The sequence below is a fragment of the Aedes albopictus genome, chromosome 2 (assembly GCF_035046485.1).
Source record: "Aedes albopictus strain Foshan chromosome 2, AalbF5, whole genome shotgun sequence".
NCBI lineage: Eukaryota > Metazoa > Arthropoda > Insecta > Diptera > Culicidae > Aedes > Aedes albopictus.
The window spans coordinates 329,977,684-329,994,849 of NC_085137.1; the positions used below are offsets into that span (position 1 = coordinate 329,977,684).

A 17,166-nucleotide genomic window follows, 5' to 3' on the forward strand; every position below is an offset into this window, starting at 1 on the left:
ATGTCGAATAGTTTTTTTTTTTTTTTTTGAAAAAAAAATGGCTGTTTGGTAGAAGCTCCGTTGGTGCGCGGATTGCCATATGGTGACAGATAGATTGAGTCCAAAAACTACAATGGAGATGATGCGGCACAGTTCATGAGCTGCCAGTTTGCAGTTTTTTGTCTTTATTTTTGAGATTTTCATCGGACATGTATATTGATTAAGAATCAATTTTCAATTTCTTTTCACATTTTTATTCAATGAGTAGAACATTACATTACGATAAGATACAGTAATGGAAAACGCGGAAATATTCTCGTTAATTATGTCTTGTTATCCAGAAACATGCTAGTACGTTCACAGGTTATGTGAATGTTATCAGGAATATGTTATACCAATTCGTTTCATGTGAATATTTCAAATCATTATCAACCTTCTCTGACATTTCGTAAGTTGTCCACTATGCGGCTGCAGCCTAACAAAGTGATATGATGTTCATGAAAATTGTGTTAAATAACAGATGATTAAAAACAAATCGTAACGATCCCGATAACATTCCCACGCATTTTGAGAATGGGCAGTAATTGTCTTTCATATTGCACATCGTCGATTGGGTAATTATCATTTCATTTAACATTTAGGTTTACATCAGCTAATATTTGCTCCACACAACATTCGAGTTAATCAAGTGTTAGTGTTATTTTCGTGCTTATTCTACGAGTGGAATGACGTGACACAGTACGATGCGCACATCGAGGTGAGAAATCTCGACTCGAATGAAGAATCACTTCATTCGAGTCGAGATTCGTCACCCCGGTACACGACTCCGACTTGTGTCGCGTCACTCCACTCGCAGAATGAGCTCATTTGTCATTGACTGTTTCTCCATTTAACATATTGACATTTGGTTTAATGACGATTCAATATTTTTACAGGCATTTGACATGACATAAATATCAGTGAGTAGGCGCAACAACTTTTGTTCGAATAAGACATCACACCCGAAGGTATTGCCCCTAACGAGATATAGCCGCGACATTGTGTTACATGGGATCAACATCAATTGAGATACGTTCATTGATATTGTCATATGTTTTGATTGCAAAGACAAACAAACATATAACAAAGAACATGAGATATGCAACCAACGAATGATATATTCAATGAAATTGAGTTTATTCCCGAATTCTAACCATTGATAATCTCCCATAGGCATCCCAACGATCGAAGAATACTATCGTTTAGTATGACTAGGTGATACAAGCATGCTAATGTCCTAAATATTAGAGTGAAACATTAACCCCTCAATGATAATTGATTCAGGGCAAAATAATACGCTACCATTTTTGTCGAATACCGTATGTTGATAATGATCTTCAGAAATGAATTATAGGCAGATGATTGAGAACATCCTTGGTGAACACAGAGTTGATGTAGATTGTTCTCATACTTACAGGGCAATCTCGCAAACACCGTGGAAAATTCATGCAATGAGGAGCAAAAATAGCAAATTGGATGTAATCTAGTGAACCAACGATTGTTACTTGTTTTGCCTAACGAAATTCCCAGTACCAGTCAACAAGCTTTATTTTTTATTTTTTGCTGTCCTACCACAATATTTTGGTTTACCTACTAAGATTCGTTGCATCGGAATTTAATTTGAATTCCTACACCATTAGTTACATTCTACCTAACCAATCTCTTGGATAATATGATAAAGCCAGTTGACTGACAGAAAGATGTACTTCCTCAAAACGCCCAAAACTAGCATGTTACTTCCTTAGTTACGCTGTTACATAGATAAGTGTATCTAATCGAACAAGGAGTTAGGTAGGAAAACAAAAATGAACTTCCAAGTAAATAAGCTATAATATACAGACGGCAATCAGTACGCCTTTGTCCTGGCGAGGTCGTTTTGGTTTCATTTGTAAATTATTGGAATTTCTCAAGTCTGAACTAGGTACAATTTTCACAACTTTCTCCTACTAGCTATTTGCCTGTGCTTCGAATTAACATTGCTCTTTTGAGTAGGTAATCCACACGGGTTACTTACAACTTTTAGAGTTCTATTACTGTGCGTCGCCAGGAAACAAGTAATAAAATAAAATAAATCTCTGTAACAAATGTCATAGGTAGTTATCAGTAAACTTTAGGGGATTGACAATTTACATATCATCATCACATAATTATTTATGTACAATTCTTTAGTTTCCCTAGCTCTACCCAGGGACAGTGACCTATCTACCCATGCAGGTTTAATCTCTAAAGCTATAGTTAGACTTCCATCAAGCCTTTGGGCACCCCTCATCAATATCCCTAAAACCGCCTTGTTAGCTTATTGTATCGTTTTCGATTCAAACAGACTAAAACTAAATCACAATGTTCCAAAACTTTGCCTAAATTGGGTGTTCGATTCCAGGGCTCGTTCGATGTGGATTATGAGCAAACGTGTTTATCTATCACTAAACACTTTCACACTTAGGTAGGTATAGCACTTTCAGTTACACTTTGAACGATCGGACAACCCGAACGATGTACTGCCGACAAATGGGACACTCGCTGAGCACCTTGCCGCAGTTGATGCAGGTTGCCATGTGGCCACATTCCAGTATTACACAATTGATCGGAGCGTCCATGCAGATTCGGCACAGATCATCCGACGCAAGTCTTTCGGGTGCTGGAAAATAAATCGTAACGTAGATTAGAGTTGGCTTTCATACAAGACCATCGGGGTGTAAAACTTACATGCAATGGATTTGTAGTCGAACCATAGCCTCAGGACGCGTTCGCGCAGCTCAGCCTTTTCACAGCAGCCTTTGAAGTCAACTCGGTTCAGAACCAGGATCTTCTTCAGCTGCTTCACCGAAAGTACATCCAGGTCAGCGCTGTTGTATGAAATAAGGGTAAAAAAGCGATAAAATTATTATTCTTAAGAAAAAAAAAATGTAGATCATTGAATTTGACATACCTTTCTTTGATATCGCTGAGTTGAATCTGGCTCATGCTAGCCAACTGCTGATTGCCCGTTGAATACACATTGGTTTTCCCTGCTGTGGTGGAATCTGCTTCGGCGGCCCTCGGATAGTGCGAAGATGGATCTCGGTTTTCGTCCACCGGAGGCAACGAAAAGCCCACCGCCGCGGCAATTCCTTCGCACAAAGGATGTTCTGCCTCAGTCGCCAGGCTAACGCTAGCATCTTCGCTCATCGAGTCTCCCTCGGACAGCTCGATCGAACCTTTGCTCCGTCTTTCCAGATAGGCGAGGAACGCTTCCAACTGACGCCGTTTGTCTGCTTCCGGCACCGATGTCGTATCGAGCAGTTTTCGGATTTTCTTCAGTTGCTTCCGAATACCACTGCGTCGCTTTCCACATTTGAAGCATTTGTTGGTGGAATCGTTGGAGATGGCTTGACTAGATTGGGCAGCTGTTTCCTGTGGATCTGGCACCAGGCGAACGAGTTCCGTGTTGGATCCGTTATTGATCATCATAAGGAAGCTATCGGACCGCCTTCTTGCTACCTGATGAGACGAGGAGTCACAGTACGAAGGGGGTTGTGCCAACTTGTCGGAGGAATTTAAATCACTAGAACTGTCAGTCGTATCAGTCATTGTAGCAGTTGTGGTAGTTGGTAAGGTTGTAGCACTTTCTTGCGTTTCCGAGCTATCAACGTTGTTGATTACTTGCCAGGATTCCGTATCGGTTAAGGCAACCATCTCTACTTCTGGAAGCGATTCGTTTGGATCACATTCTGGATTTAGCTCATCGAACGAAGATGATGAGGTATCAGTTTTTGATTCCGGAATGGGTAATTGCGCCATAGTTGCCGTTTGACTCGTTCCAGCCTCCAAAATTAGGTTCTCTTCCGAAGCAACTTTTTTGGATTCTTTCCTACGAGGAGGATCCATCTCCTCACATTCCTCATCGGAACATTCGCAATCATTTTGATTTTCCTCCGACGCCAGCATATTGTCTATCCTCTCACTAAGCGAAAGTTTTGGCTTTTCGCTTATGGACTTTTCATGCACCGGTGAAGAAACGGACGAAGTATTAGCACTGGAATCAGCACCACTTGTAATCCCGCTGCTCCCGTCGCCGCTGGAATCTGCTGCGGTCGGCGATGAAAGCGTTCTTTCGTTTGGCACAACTCCCGCGGTATCACGGATCGGCAGCGACGATGGTTGATGGCATGTTTCGGTTTCACTTTGGGCCGTTCCTCGTTGATCGCGCACCCAGTATACATCATTTGTACCGAAACGGGGCTGTTGATGAACACTTCCGTCAGGCTGAGTACGAGGTCTTATGTTCTCCTCCGTAGATGAATTGGAAAATCGTGGATCAAAGTTAGGCGTTCTAGGTATGTCTGAAAAAGAAAAAAATGATGTAGTTATTAAGCATTATTTTTACATTTACATTTATTTAGTGCTTTGTACATCGGTGTTATCTACATATCATAATTTCATTTCTTACAGTGTTTTGTTTTACTTTCATCTGTAATGTTACTCTTTGTGATTTATCCGTATTAGAGGTCATATTTACAAAAACATCAAACGAATGAGGAAAACGTGTTGTAGGGTCTTGTACCATTTGGGCAGGTGTACCTATTTTGGGCACTTGCCGCTATAACTAAGTCAATTTCAAACCGATTGATTTGAAATTTTGTCCAGAGTTAGGCACGTACAGTATCTAACTCTGTACAAAAATTCAAATCAATCGGTTTGAAATTGACTTAGTTATAGCGGCAAGTGCCCAAAATAGGTACACCTGCCCAAATAGTACAATACCCTATACAAAAAAAACAGATTTATCCACCTAGTGGTGATAGTGCCTTTCTCGTCGAATATGTACCCATGAACTTTCTGTCGACGTTAGCCAAAATGTTCCTGAACCCTGAAAACACTTTATATAGAAAAACAACAATTTTAACAAATCCATGATCGATTTTGGAAATTTATTGATAGTAGGGTTTTGGTTCCCTTATTAAGCATGTGGCTCCCATTTTCATCCTACGAAAAACAAAGGAATGAAGCGCTGTTTGCTTTGTTTCTTATTTTTGTATTTTTTGTTAGAAGTGAGCACGCATGAAAACAAAAAGAACGGAATCAATCGGTGCCGTAATCGCTTGTTTTCGAATAGGATGAAATTGGGAGCGTGAGATTACTGATGGAACACAAACCCTACATATTCCGATGTAATGTTCAACAGCAAAGCAGAGCTCAAAAATATCAGACCTCTCAGTTGACTGCTTGACCACCTTAATCCTGGTCGTATATTGGGGTCAGAGATGCCAGATATATAGATTTTTCTGTATTTTATACAGATTTTTGACCTTACAGATAAGATATAGAGTACAGAAAAATACAGAATTTTGAAATGTTATACAGTTTTCTCCAGAAAGCATAAAATTTGAAGCTTTTTGCAATAAATTTATTGAAAACTTAATAAATTGCTGCTAAAACTTTAAAGAATTTTTGAAAATTTGTACATTTTCACACATGTTTTAGAAAAATAAATAGGGTCTTGTACCTATTGGGCAGGTGTACCTATTTTGGGCACTTGCCGCTATAACTAACTCCATTTCAAACCGATTGATTTGAAATTTTGTCCAGAGTAAGGAACGTATAGTATCTAACTCTGGACAAAATTTCAAATCAATCGGTTTGAAATGGACTTAGTTATAGCGGCAAGTGCCCAAAATAGGTACACCTGCTCAAATGGTACAATACCCTACCTGCAAAAATTTTAAACCGTCAAAAAGTAGTACATTTTTGTTAGTTCCTATTGAAATCTAGGACTCTCGGTGTCTGCTATACCCTCAAATACGGCGATACAGAAAAATATGTATTGATACAGATTTTTGATAAAAATAATCTGGCATCTCTGATTGGGGTCATTATGAGTCCATTCCATGCACTACGGCAGCGGGGTGAGCGTCAGCTAATGCATGAAGAAGGTTAACTCTATTCACAATCGCAGATCACTTTGTGATCTTCGCCAATGTTTATTCACAGTACACTTTAGGCTATATTTTATTACCAAATGTAACACGATTCATGTAACATGTGACCTTCTCACTAGAAAAATGAAGAAAATGTAAAATTTCCATTCAAATTTCAATCGCAATGAGAAGAGCGAGGGCTCAACCAGCCGCACCCAAATTGTGAGCAGTAATTTTAGAAGCAAAAGTAGATTGAAAATATAAAAAAAAACTAATAAGGTGTTGATGCGATTAGATTATATTTTTTCCATAAAACGTTGATCCATCCTACTATGCATTTACACCGCTGGAATCTGAAATGGTGTGATTTGAAGAGATCGCTTTGGTCACGATTTTATTCTCTTGCATATATTTATAAAGACTTTGACCATTTCTTCACTTATAATCTTACCCAACGTTTACAGGCTATCAAAAAAGCCACGATTTGATTTATCGTTTTGACATTTATTTTGTTCATTTTTATAATTCCGCTATTTGATGTGCAGCTTGCATGGGTTTTGTTAAATTTTACGTTTGACCACTTCCGGTGGGACACCTGGAACCGATTCCGGTTGTCTCAAATGTGGTCTGAGACTATGTTCTTGTTAACTGTTCATCGAGTTACCTAAAAAGCTGAAAATTTATGTGATCTGAGGCTATTTTCTTGCTAACAGTTCAGCAATTTTTTATAAAGCCACGATTTTATGTATCGTCCCACGGGGACTCGGCCTGTCTCGCTTCAACTTAGTGTTCTTTGAGCACTTTTCAACAGTTATTAATTGAAGGGCTTTTTTGCCTGCCATTGCATGAATTTGTATATTGTGAGGCAAGTACAATGATACACTATGCCCAGGGAGGCAAAGCCTTAACCACTTAGCTAACTGGAGACTTCTATTAAATCATTTTCGAAGGAACACCCGCAACCGATTCCAAAATATTATTACAAGTTCTAAGGACTGTATCGGAAATTAACTATATATGTTCAAAACATCCTAAAAAATAATTTATTCAAGTTATAAATAATTTTATTTTTGGAGGTACTATATAAATCCTCAGAAAAAGGAATGGCACTTTTGCTTTTGTAAAAATAATTATTTTACATGGTCATCAATCTCAAAGTTTAAACGCATGATCTTGAAATTTTGGACACCTCTTAAAAATTTGAAATTGCGGAAAAAATGGAAATTTTTTTGATTTTTTAAAATATATTAGCGCAAATATATTCTTTCCCAGATTGCTCATAATATAGGTAAAAAATTTTTTTCAAGAAAAAATTCGATTCCATTTTAGCGCAATTCTTAAAAATGAAAAAAGGTCATTTTTCAGGGACCCTATTTTTTGATGCTCATTCAAAGCACGATTACGCAAATAAAAAATACATCAAATTGATGATTCAATTTTTTTTTAATTGGAAATGTTTTTAAACTTCACGACGAGGTAGCTTTAGTAGAGAACGGAATTGTAGGGTAAGGGAGGTATTTTGGACCTCTTTAGGAAGTGGATGGACAATTCAGCGAAAAAAGAAGGCTCCCACTTCAAAATATGGATAATTTCAGTAGGCTTTATGTAGAGCAACATGTTTTCTGTCGAAAAAGGCCTAACAGAACTCCAAATTGTTGTAGTAAATACAAGAAATATCAAAACTCCTGAAGGATCTCGGGCTTCTATTTTGGACCACCTGGCTTTATTTTGGACCTTCAAGTGCACATATTTTGGCCCACCAAATTAAACTTCAATTGATTGATGAAATGAAAGCCACCTCAGCAAAAATTTAAACATAGTTAAAACTACGTGAAGTTTACATCTTTTCTATTCATTTTTTGAAGCAGGGAACGTTTAAAAATTACGTAACGGTAAAAAAAAGATAAAATTTTGGTGCAATTGTCAGTTTTTACGCATTATAGTATGATGTTTCGCTAAAAAATGTTACGCAAAACGTGTATTTATTAATTATTGCATGACGTTAGTCACCATGTATAAATTACGTAACGCTTCATAGGAAGTGTGAAAATCTAGTGATTTTGCAAAATATAAAGGCATTCCACACATATTGTAATGAGTGGAAAGGCCATCGAAAATTATGTAATTTGAATGATACTTAATTTGTTAAACATGCATTAGATAACACATTGTCTCAGTCATCAACTAATTGCAGAGAAGGACAAGTTTTATAGACTGGCTGACTGAACACCTGAAAATTTCAACTTGTCGAAAAGTTGTTAGGACACAAATTGAATCGAAATTTTTAACTTAACGAAAAGTTGTTAGAACATATCGAACCCAAAACACCCTCATTGTATAATAAACGTATAACAACCCAGATCATGGGAGGTGCCAACTTATTCTGTTTATCTGTTTTCAGAGTACATGACATTGGAATGAATGTTTTCTCCCTTTAAAAGGAACTGGAGAGATGGATCTGTCAGGTGGTCCAAAATATGTCCACATCTGATTATGTTGAACATATTTTGGCCATACCTCAAACCACCATTTTAGTGAATATTATCGTTCCACCGAGGTTAAGAACAGTTTATTTTGAGTTCTTACAAGGCCCTAACTACATTCACATGAAAAAAATATTTATTTGTAAAAGTTAATACCTCTTCGAAGCCGACTACAAATTTGTCACTTTCTTTGTTTTTGGTGCTTTTCCGTGCGTTTCGTTGGAAGTGAAAACATTTTCTCTATTTTTGATACTGAACAGCATATTTAACAGACATCCAAAATAAAAGTCATCACATAGTTGAATACTTTTCGTGTTCCAATCAAAAATTCCCAAGATTTTGTAGATATTATGTGATAAATATCATAAAACTCCATAGGTGGGCCAAAATACCTGCCCGGTCCAAAATACCTCCACTACCCTATAACCTTTGAAGATATTTAAAACAGACTGTCAAAGTTCGACAAAAAATTGGTGTTTTTTTAGGATAGGTCATTTTTTAAATGTTAGGGGTTTTTCGATCATAAATATTTTTTTTAAGTTGGTGTTCGGTGATATGTTATGTGTACATAACTGCTAACAATAATTTATATTTTTTGGATTTTTCGCCGTACAAGTTTTATTCGCTACAGGTCATTGAAACGCTGAAAAATCTTTAAAAAACAACAATTTGTCCAAAACTTTAATTTGTGAGATGTATTCATTCTACAATATTTTCAATAATGCTAAACATTTTTCAATTTTTTTTAGGCTGTTCTAAACTTGACTGTATTGTGAAGATTTGATAGAAGAACCGAAATGATAAGACCAAACATGCTTCAAGATAGAGCATCCTGAATGTTTATAGTTAATTTCCGATACAGTCCTTAGATGTGGCCTGAGACTATTTTCTTGTTGGCCGTTCATCAGATTATAAAAAACGCCGCTATGGTTTAGTTCCCTTCTATATTTTACCACTTCCGGTGGGCTACTCGTCTCGTCACCAGTTCTGGAACACTACCGGTTCTCCCAAATATGGTCTGAGATTATTTGTTGGCTATCGTTTATCATGTTACTGAATAAGTGATGTGTTACATGTATTGGTTCTCTTTTACATTTGACCATTTCTGGCGCGACAATCGGAATCGGTTCCGTAACACACTGATATGGCTTGCGTCTATTTTTTTTGCAACTGTTCATCATGTTACCTAAATAGCCGTGATAGCTCAATCGCATGCATGGGTTTGCTTTCACTTTTGGCTCGGAACCGGTTGCGGAACACTACTGATAGTCTCTTAAATTGTCTGAGCCTATTTGCTTGCAAACGTTTATTAGGTTATCAAAAAAGCCGCGCTTTGCTGTGACGCATTAATGGGTGTGATACAATTTTATATTCAGCCGCTTTCGGAAGGAAACCCGGAACTAGTTTCGGAACTACTGACAGTCCATAATGTGGTCTTAGCATACTTCCTTGATAAAAGGTTATCAAGTTGTCGGAAAATCCGTGATTTGATGTGCCGCATGTAAAAGTTATGTCAAATTTTATATACAGTATCGGACAATAAAAATGCACCGAAGCTGTTTTTTCAAACAAACTAGTCAATTTTCGATTACTTTATCTCAGATATTTCTCAATCGATTATTTTCATTTTTCTGTGACGAACTACAAAACATGTCAATTCTTAAAAACGATTGAAAAAGTTCGGGAATAACTATTGATACAAAAACTACAGATAGGTTGAATTTTGACAATAAAAATGTACCAATACCAAAAAATTAATAGCAAAAATGCTGAAATCGAATCATGTTGGTTTCTTCAGCAAATTTATTCCTCATAACACAAGAAACATATTTGCCGAAGACACCATAATGTTATGACGAAACCATATTCAACCTATCTGTAACTATTGTATCAATTGTTATCCCCGAAGTTTTTCAATAGTTTTTAAGAATTGACATGTTTTGTAGTTCGTCGTAGAAAAATTAAAACAAACGGTTGAGAAATAACTGAGGTATGGCAATCGAAAGTTGACTAGTTTGTATGGGAACACGGTTTTGGTGCATTTTTATTGTCCGATACTGTACGGACACTTCCGGCGGAACTCCCGGAACCGATTCCGCAACACTACTGGCTCAGATATGGTCTGAGTCTATTTTATGCCAACTATTCATTATCAGAAAAGCCGCGTTTTGATATGTCACATGCGTGGATTTGGTTCACTTTAATATTTGGCCACTTCCGGCAAGACACCCGAAACCGGTTCCGGAACACAACCGGTTCAGATATGGTCTGAGACTGTTTTCTTGCTAACTGTTCATCAGGTTATCGAAATTGTCGCAGTTTGATGTGTCGCATGCATGGGTTTGGATCACTTTTTTATTTGACCACTTTCAGCGGGTCATCCGGAACCGGTTCCGAAACTCTACCGATTCAGATATGGTCTGAGTCTATTTTATGCCAACCTTTCATTGGGTTATAAAAAAAGTCGCGCTTTGATAGGTCGCATGCATGGATGGATTTGGTTCACTTTCATATTTGGCCACTTCCGGCGGGACATCCGGAACCGGTTCCGAAACACAACCGGTTCAGATATGGTCTGAGACTGTTTTCTTGCTAACTGTTCATCAGGTTATCGAAATTGCCGCGGTTTGATGTGTCGCGTGCATGGGTGTGGATCACTTTTTTATTTGACCACTTTCAGCGGGTCATCCGGAACCGGTTCCGAAACTCTACCGGTTCAGATATGGTCTGAGTCTTTTTTATGCCAACCTTTCATTGGGTTATAAAAAAAGTCGCGCATTGATAGGTCGCATGCATGGCTTTAGTTCATTTTTATATTTGGCCACTTCCGGCGGGACACCCGGAACCGCTTCCGGAACACTACCGGTTCAGATATCAGGTATCAGGTATCAGTAGGTCGGCTCTAGAGGCACGTTCTCCTTCATTCGGGAAATTTGTGCCATCGCCATTAACACGAGCCTATTCATCATTTACCTGACGGAGAAGGAAAGGAAAAAGGATAGGACATGGGAAAGGACAGGTAAGGGAATAGGATCGTCATACTCGCAAAAGCGTACCACAATGGGTTCACATAGCGTCCTGAAAAGGACACTGTAATAACGCATAAAGCGTAAAGAGAGCCTATAGCTCTTTACCACAGCGGGTTAAGAACAACAAAATGTCCTGAAGATTCAAGTTTCTGAAGTCAGTTTCACTTAATAAGTGTTTACCGAATACTCGGAAACGCAGTTGCGCGAAAACTGGACAGTTACATATCAAATGATACGAAGTTCCATAATCGGATTCACAGCTATCACAGGCAAATGAATCAGCTTGCTGAATATTCGCCATGTGATAGCTGAGTCGGCAGTGGCCAGTCAATGCTTTGACCAGCATGCTGCAATTCTGCTTAGACAGATTAGTTAGATACTTCGCCACCCGTAGAGATGGCTCAGCACTATACAATTTGGTTTGACGACATGACTCCAAACTATTCCAGTATTGTTTGTGCTGAGTGGCAGCCCAGGTGTCAATCTGAAGCTTTACCCAACACTTGGATACCGGAATAGCTGGCTCAGGGCCAATGAAGTCATGTGATGCTCCAGTGCGAGCTAACTCATCAGCCAATTCATTTCCAGCGATGGAAGAATGGCCAGGTACCCATACAAGGTGAACAGCGTTTGCTGAATTCAGCTCCTCGATTTGAGTTCGACAAGCGATAACTATCTTGGACCTGGAGTTGGCCGAAGCAAGTGCTTTAATAGCAGCCTGGCTATCTGAACAGAAGTATATTACTTTGCCCATTACGTGCTGCTGAAGTGCTGATTGCACTCCACACATAAGAGCAAAGATTTCGGCCTGAAAAACGGTGCAGTGTCTACCAAGTGAATAAGATTGATGCAGCCTTAGCTGACGAGAATAAACACCAGCACCTGCTCGACCTTCGAGAAGGGAGCCATCAGTGTAACATACGATGCCGTCTGAAATACTTCTTTCCAGATATCCAGATGTCTACTCTTCCCGGGAAGGGAATTTCGTGGAAAATGTCCTATATGGAAAATTACAAGCAATTGTAAGATCACTTGGAGCAAGGACAACTTTGTCCCAATTCACCAAAAGTGGAAACAACGAGGTGTGTGTTGAACTGCGGTTCACAGGAGTTTCCTCTAGTAAACCGAGTACCCATAGACGGTAAGTGCAAGAAAGTGCTTCTTGTTTGAGATGAATGTGTAGTGGGGCAACGTCAAAGAGCACTTCGAGCGCTGCCGTAGGAGTTGAAGAGAACGCTCCAGACATCGCCATTAAGCACATCCTTTGGAGATGGCCTACTTTTGATTGGACCGTTCTCACTTCGCCCTTTTGCCACCACACAAGACAACCATACGCCAATGTTGAACGCTTTCTTGATTCTGAACTCAACATGAGGTATCCAGGAAAGCTTGGAATCAAGAATGACTCCAACGTATACTTTACCTGTTCAGTCACATTGATTTCAGAATCAAAGAGACGTAAAGATCGAACACCATTACGGTTTCGCTTTTCCGTGAAAAGAACAATAGATGTTGTTTTACTCGGATTTACCGAAAGGCCATATTGGCGACACCAACCCTCAACTACCTGAAGAGCGTTTTGCATCAGGTCGAAAAGGGTGCTGATGCACATACCGACTAACAATGTTAGGTAGTCGTCGGCAAAACCATAAGTAGGAAAACCGCTATTATTGAGTTGCCTCAATAGCGTATCTGCTACGAGATTCCACAAAAGTGGTGATAAGACTCCCCCTTGGGGGCATCCACAAACACTCAATTTCCTAATCGCCGCTTGACGCAATGTCGAGAAGAGATGTCGGTTTTTGAGCATTTGGTAAATCCAATTGGAAATCATTGGAGATATACCATGACCCCGTGCGGCTTCCAATATGGCATCGAAAGGCACGTTGTCAAAGGCACCCTCGATATCTAAGAAAACACCCAAGCAGGATTGCTTTTGAGCGAATGCCTTCTCGATATCGTAAACAACTTTGTGTAAAAGAGTCACAGTGGACTTTCCAGATTGGTATGCATGTTGGTTCACATGACGAGGCACGTTGGCCAAATGAACATCACGGATGTGATGATCCACAATGCGTTCTAAGCATTTCAGAAGAAAAGAGGTCAAACTGATAGGTCTGAAGCTCTTTGCTTCTTCATTCGACGCGCGACCCACTTTCGGAATAATCTTCACAGTAATATCCCGCCAGGATTTGGGAATATACCCTGTAGCAAAACTGCAAACAAGTACAGGGGATAGACAAAATGATCGGGACAGGCAAAATTTTCCCTTCCCAAAAATTTTTCTAAAAGCTGTAACTTTTCGATAAGTGCATCAAATATTCTCAAATTTTCACTGTTTGTTGATCAACTATTTGTGTATCAGTGAACAAAATTCGGAAAAGGTCGAACGATTTTGCACGAAGTTATAAAGATTCTAAAAAAGGTAAAATTATCCGATAGCCAACTTTGAGTTGCTATATCTCCGGATTTAATGAATCGAATGCAATGAAATTTTGACCATTTATGACTTACCTAATGAGCTTCGAAAAACTTTTGACATAACTCAAAATTTTTAACACGGAAGAAAATTATAACGATTAGATTATTTTTCTAATAAAACACCAAGTTTTCCTAAATTTCAACATCGTTTAAAAATTCAAGATGCTAATTATAGTTTATTTAAATTCCCTTTGATTCTCTTGAATACAGATATGTTTTGAAAGAAAGTAACAACATAGGCGGCAATTCATCAAAAAAGTAATGGGATGCATACTAAAAATAGACCAATTTACTTAAAAATCATAAAATTAATGAAATCGCTATAACTTTTTCTCTCGTTAATAACTCCGGGTTGTGTCAAACGTTTTTCAGAGCTCATTATATGAGTCATAAATGGACAAAATTTCATTGCATTCGATTCATTGAATCCGGAGATATAACAGCTCAAAGTTGGCTATCAGATAATTCTACCTTTTTCTAAAATGCTTATAACTTCGTGCACAATAGCCCGATATTTTTCAAATTTTGTCCACTAATACACAACTAGTTGATCAACTTACAGTGAAAATTTCAGAATATTTGATGCACTTATAGAAAAGTTACAGCTTATTGGACATTTTTTGAAAAGTGGAAATTTTGCCTGTCCCAATCATTTTGTCTATCCCCTGTAGTTGTTTCAAAACATGTTTGAAATGATCAAATCCCTTCTGAAGCAAAATAGGATAAATCCCATCTGCCCCAGGAGATTTGAAAGGAGCAAAGCTATTAAGTGCCCATTCAATCGATTCTAAAGTTATGATACTCCGAACCGAAGCTAAAGAATCATAACTACAAGAAAAGACATCAGGTTCATCCGAAGATGTTATATCCACACATCCGGGGAAGTGTGTATTAAATAAATATTCCAAAACTTCCTCATCAGAGGAAGTGAAATCACCATTTGCCATTTGGCAAACGAAGTTCGTTCACTTGAAAATCCTTAGATTTTGAAAGGATTTTGTTCAATCGACTGGCTTCACTCAGACTGGAAACATTTGTACAAAGGTTTTTCCAGCCGGATCGTTCAGCAGACCGAAGAGCTTTCTGGTAGGCCTTGCGAGCCGACCTGAAAGCCTCCGATCCAGCCGAACGTCGTCTGTTCCAACTCTTCCTACATTGTTTCCTGAGCTTCGCCAGATCGGAATTCCACCAAGTGGTTCCTCTTGTGGTCTTCACAGACCGCAGAGGGCAGGCTTCTTCAAAAGCTTCCATGATGAAGTCCGTTGTAGTATCAACGGCATCATCTAAATCACTTGGAGTGTCAATTGATGATGACTAGCACCGTTCGACGCCAGTTGTGTTTTACGTCGGCTGGGTCTAGGAGCTAAGCCTTAAATTCCGACGGCCCAGGGAGACAGCCACCACACCTGAGGACCCTACATATCAAACCCATCAACACATGGGCCGGGACCTACGGCTGTACTTCCTATCCGAGGGAAGGCGTGATCACGGATTTTATGTCTCAGAAAATCCCATCAGCGTCGACGGGAATAGAACCCCGACCGACTTGGGTGTGAGGCAACCACGCTTACCACTACACCACCGACGCCGACTGAGAATTAATCCTAGAACTAGGTAGTAAATAATCAAATCTTTTACCCAATCTCATGTCTCATACGCAAACAACAAATACCACGCGGGAACTCTTTTGCCCCCGATTCTTTTCAGTACTTACCGGAACTCAGCTTATCCGTGATGGACGAGAACAAATTCTGGCAAGTGTTTTTAATCTGATCGAACGTATTCGCACAGTTCTCTGCGCTGGTTGCGTAGAAGTTCCTCGACGATGATCCCGATTGGCTGCCGGCTCTGCCATTTCCGCCGCTGCTTCCGCCGGTCGACGAAGCTGAGCTAAAATTAAACGTCCTAGGATGATGACCACCACCACTGCCAGTGCTTCCTGCCGCCGGGCTACGCGGACTGTTCGCAGCGGAATTGACGTGCGCAATTACCAAATTGATGAGGTCATCTTTTTCCACGCATCCAGTTGTCGAAATGTGCTTTGATTGTAGATACAGAATCAAATCTTTATTCTTCAGCTGCCCCAGATCGACCTTCGACAGGGGTCGCTTGGTGAAAATCAAGCAATTGTGGCAAAGAATTTTCTCCTGGCGCTTTTCCAAACAATTTTTGCAAAACAAACGCCGGCATTCGTAGCACGATTTTTTCCTAGTGATAATGCCAAACTGGACGTTGCAACTTTCGCAAGGCATCTTCGTAGGTCCACTTCTTATCGGCTTAATGCTGCTTATCAGAAGTACATAAAATTCTGCGCCACCAAAATCTTCTAGACTACTCGCAAGGCAACGTCATCTGCCTTTTGCTGCTGATTAATCCCTCCTTGGGTTGTGAAGAAAATTTTCCGTTTTTGGATTTAGCACTCAAATCTTTCGAAAAACACATATTTTGGAGCACGTGGAATGTATCACCAGTTGGGTGTGGATTAAAATAATTGCATAAAACGGTCTAAACTAAGAAAAATTCACGATTTTTTTAAGAATGCAAAAATTGCATCAAGATTCATGAATAAAACTGAGCAGATGGATGAAAAACAAAATTTGACCTTTTTTTCTTGTTTTGACAGATCGCTGTCAATTTATAGCCCATGCAGCACACGCTAATCCTCACACGGGGAAATGAAAAAACTCAAAATTAGGTCTTTTTCATCCAACTTGACAGCTAAGTAAAACCAGTCAAATTTGAGTTATTTCCAAAAAACCCAAAATTGAGTTATTTCACAAGAACTCCGCTTTGAGTGAATTTAACTGTTTCGCATTCAGTGATCGTTGGATAAAAACTACTCAAAATTGAGTAAAATGGTGGAGCTAGATTATTCGATAAAGTTGAGATTTTCTTTGATTTAATAGGACAACTGACACTTAAATTAAATGACTTTATTCGATCCTGCAGAAACGCTTTACATATGATGGCAAACATGTTATATCTAACACTTATTGATTATTACAATGCTTCCTGGGTTTCGAACGTCGCTCTCTCGGATGTTGCTGCTGCTGGAATTGGGCACTTGATTACTTCCGTTGAGGCCATCATTGGGAATACGCTGTTTAGTGGAGGAGATTGGAGTTACATTCAACAACAATTTTTAATATGTTATAAAAATTTAATACCCTTACTGCTCCGTCATTTGGCTTCCATTCCAGAGTAAAATCCGTAGGTGTGAATATTCTTGAATTTTAGCTTGGCGTAGGTACGGGTGTC

The 17,166-nt window shown here is 39.1% G+C and overlaps 1 protein-coding gene across 1 annotated transcript; it reads right to left on the bottom strand.

Annotated features, from left to right (window-relative positions):
- Window positions 1-210: 210 nt before the first annotated feature.
- Window positions 211-16,506, bottom strand: LOC109398053 (uncharacterized). Its single transcript, XM_019670412.3, has 4 exons — window positions 15,623-16,506; window positions 2,948-4,340; window positions 2,725-2,864; window positions 211-2,656 (listed from the first exon to the last, which is right to left on the bottom strand). The coding sequence occupies exons 1-4, from the start codon at window positions 16,158-16,160 to the stop codon at window positions 2,481-2,483; spliced, it is 2,247 nt and encodes a 748-aa protein (XP_019525957.3). The 5' UTR covers window positions 16,161-16,506; the 3' UTR covers window positions 211-2,480.
- Window positions 16,507-17,166: the final 660 nt, after the last annotated feature.

What these genes read in the sequence shown, in the direction of transcription:
- LOC109398053 (XM_019670412.3), bottom strand. Translation starts at nt 16,160, where the DNA reads ATGCCTTGCGAAAGTTGCAACGTCCAGTTTGGCATTATCACTAGGAAA. An exon ending in CACGGATAAGCTGAGTTCCG is followed by an intron (nt 4,341 to 15,622) that starts GTAAGTACTGAA and finishes TTTCTTTTTCAG; the next exon opens with ACATACCTAGAACGCCTAAC. An exon ending in CGACTACAAATCCATTGCAT is followed by an intron (nt 2,657 to 2,724) that starts GTAAGTTTTACA and finishes TTTATTTTCCAG; the next exon opens with CACCCGAAAGACTTGCGTCG.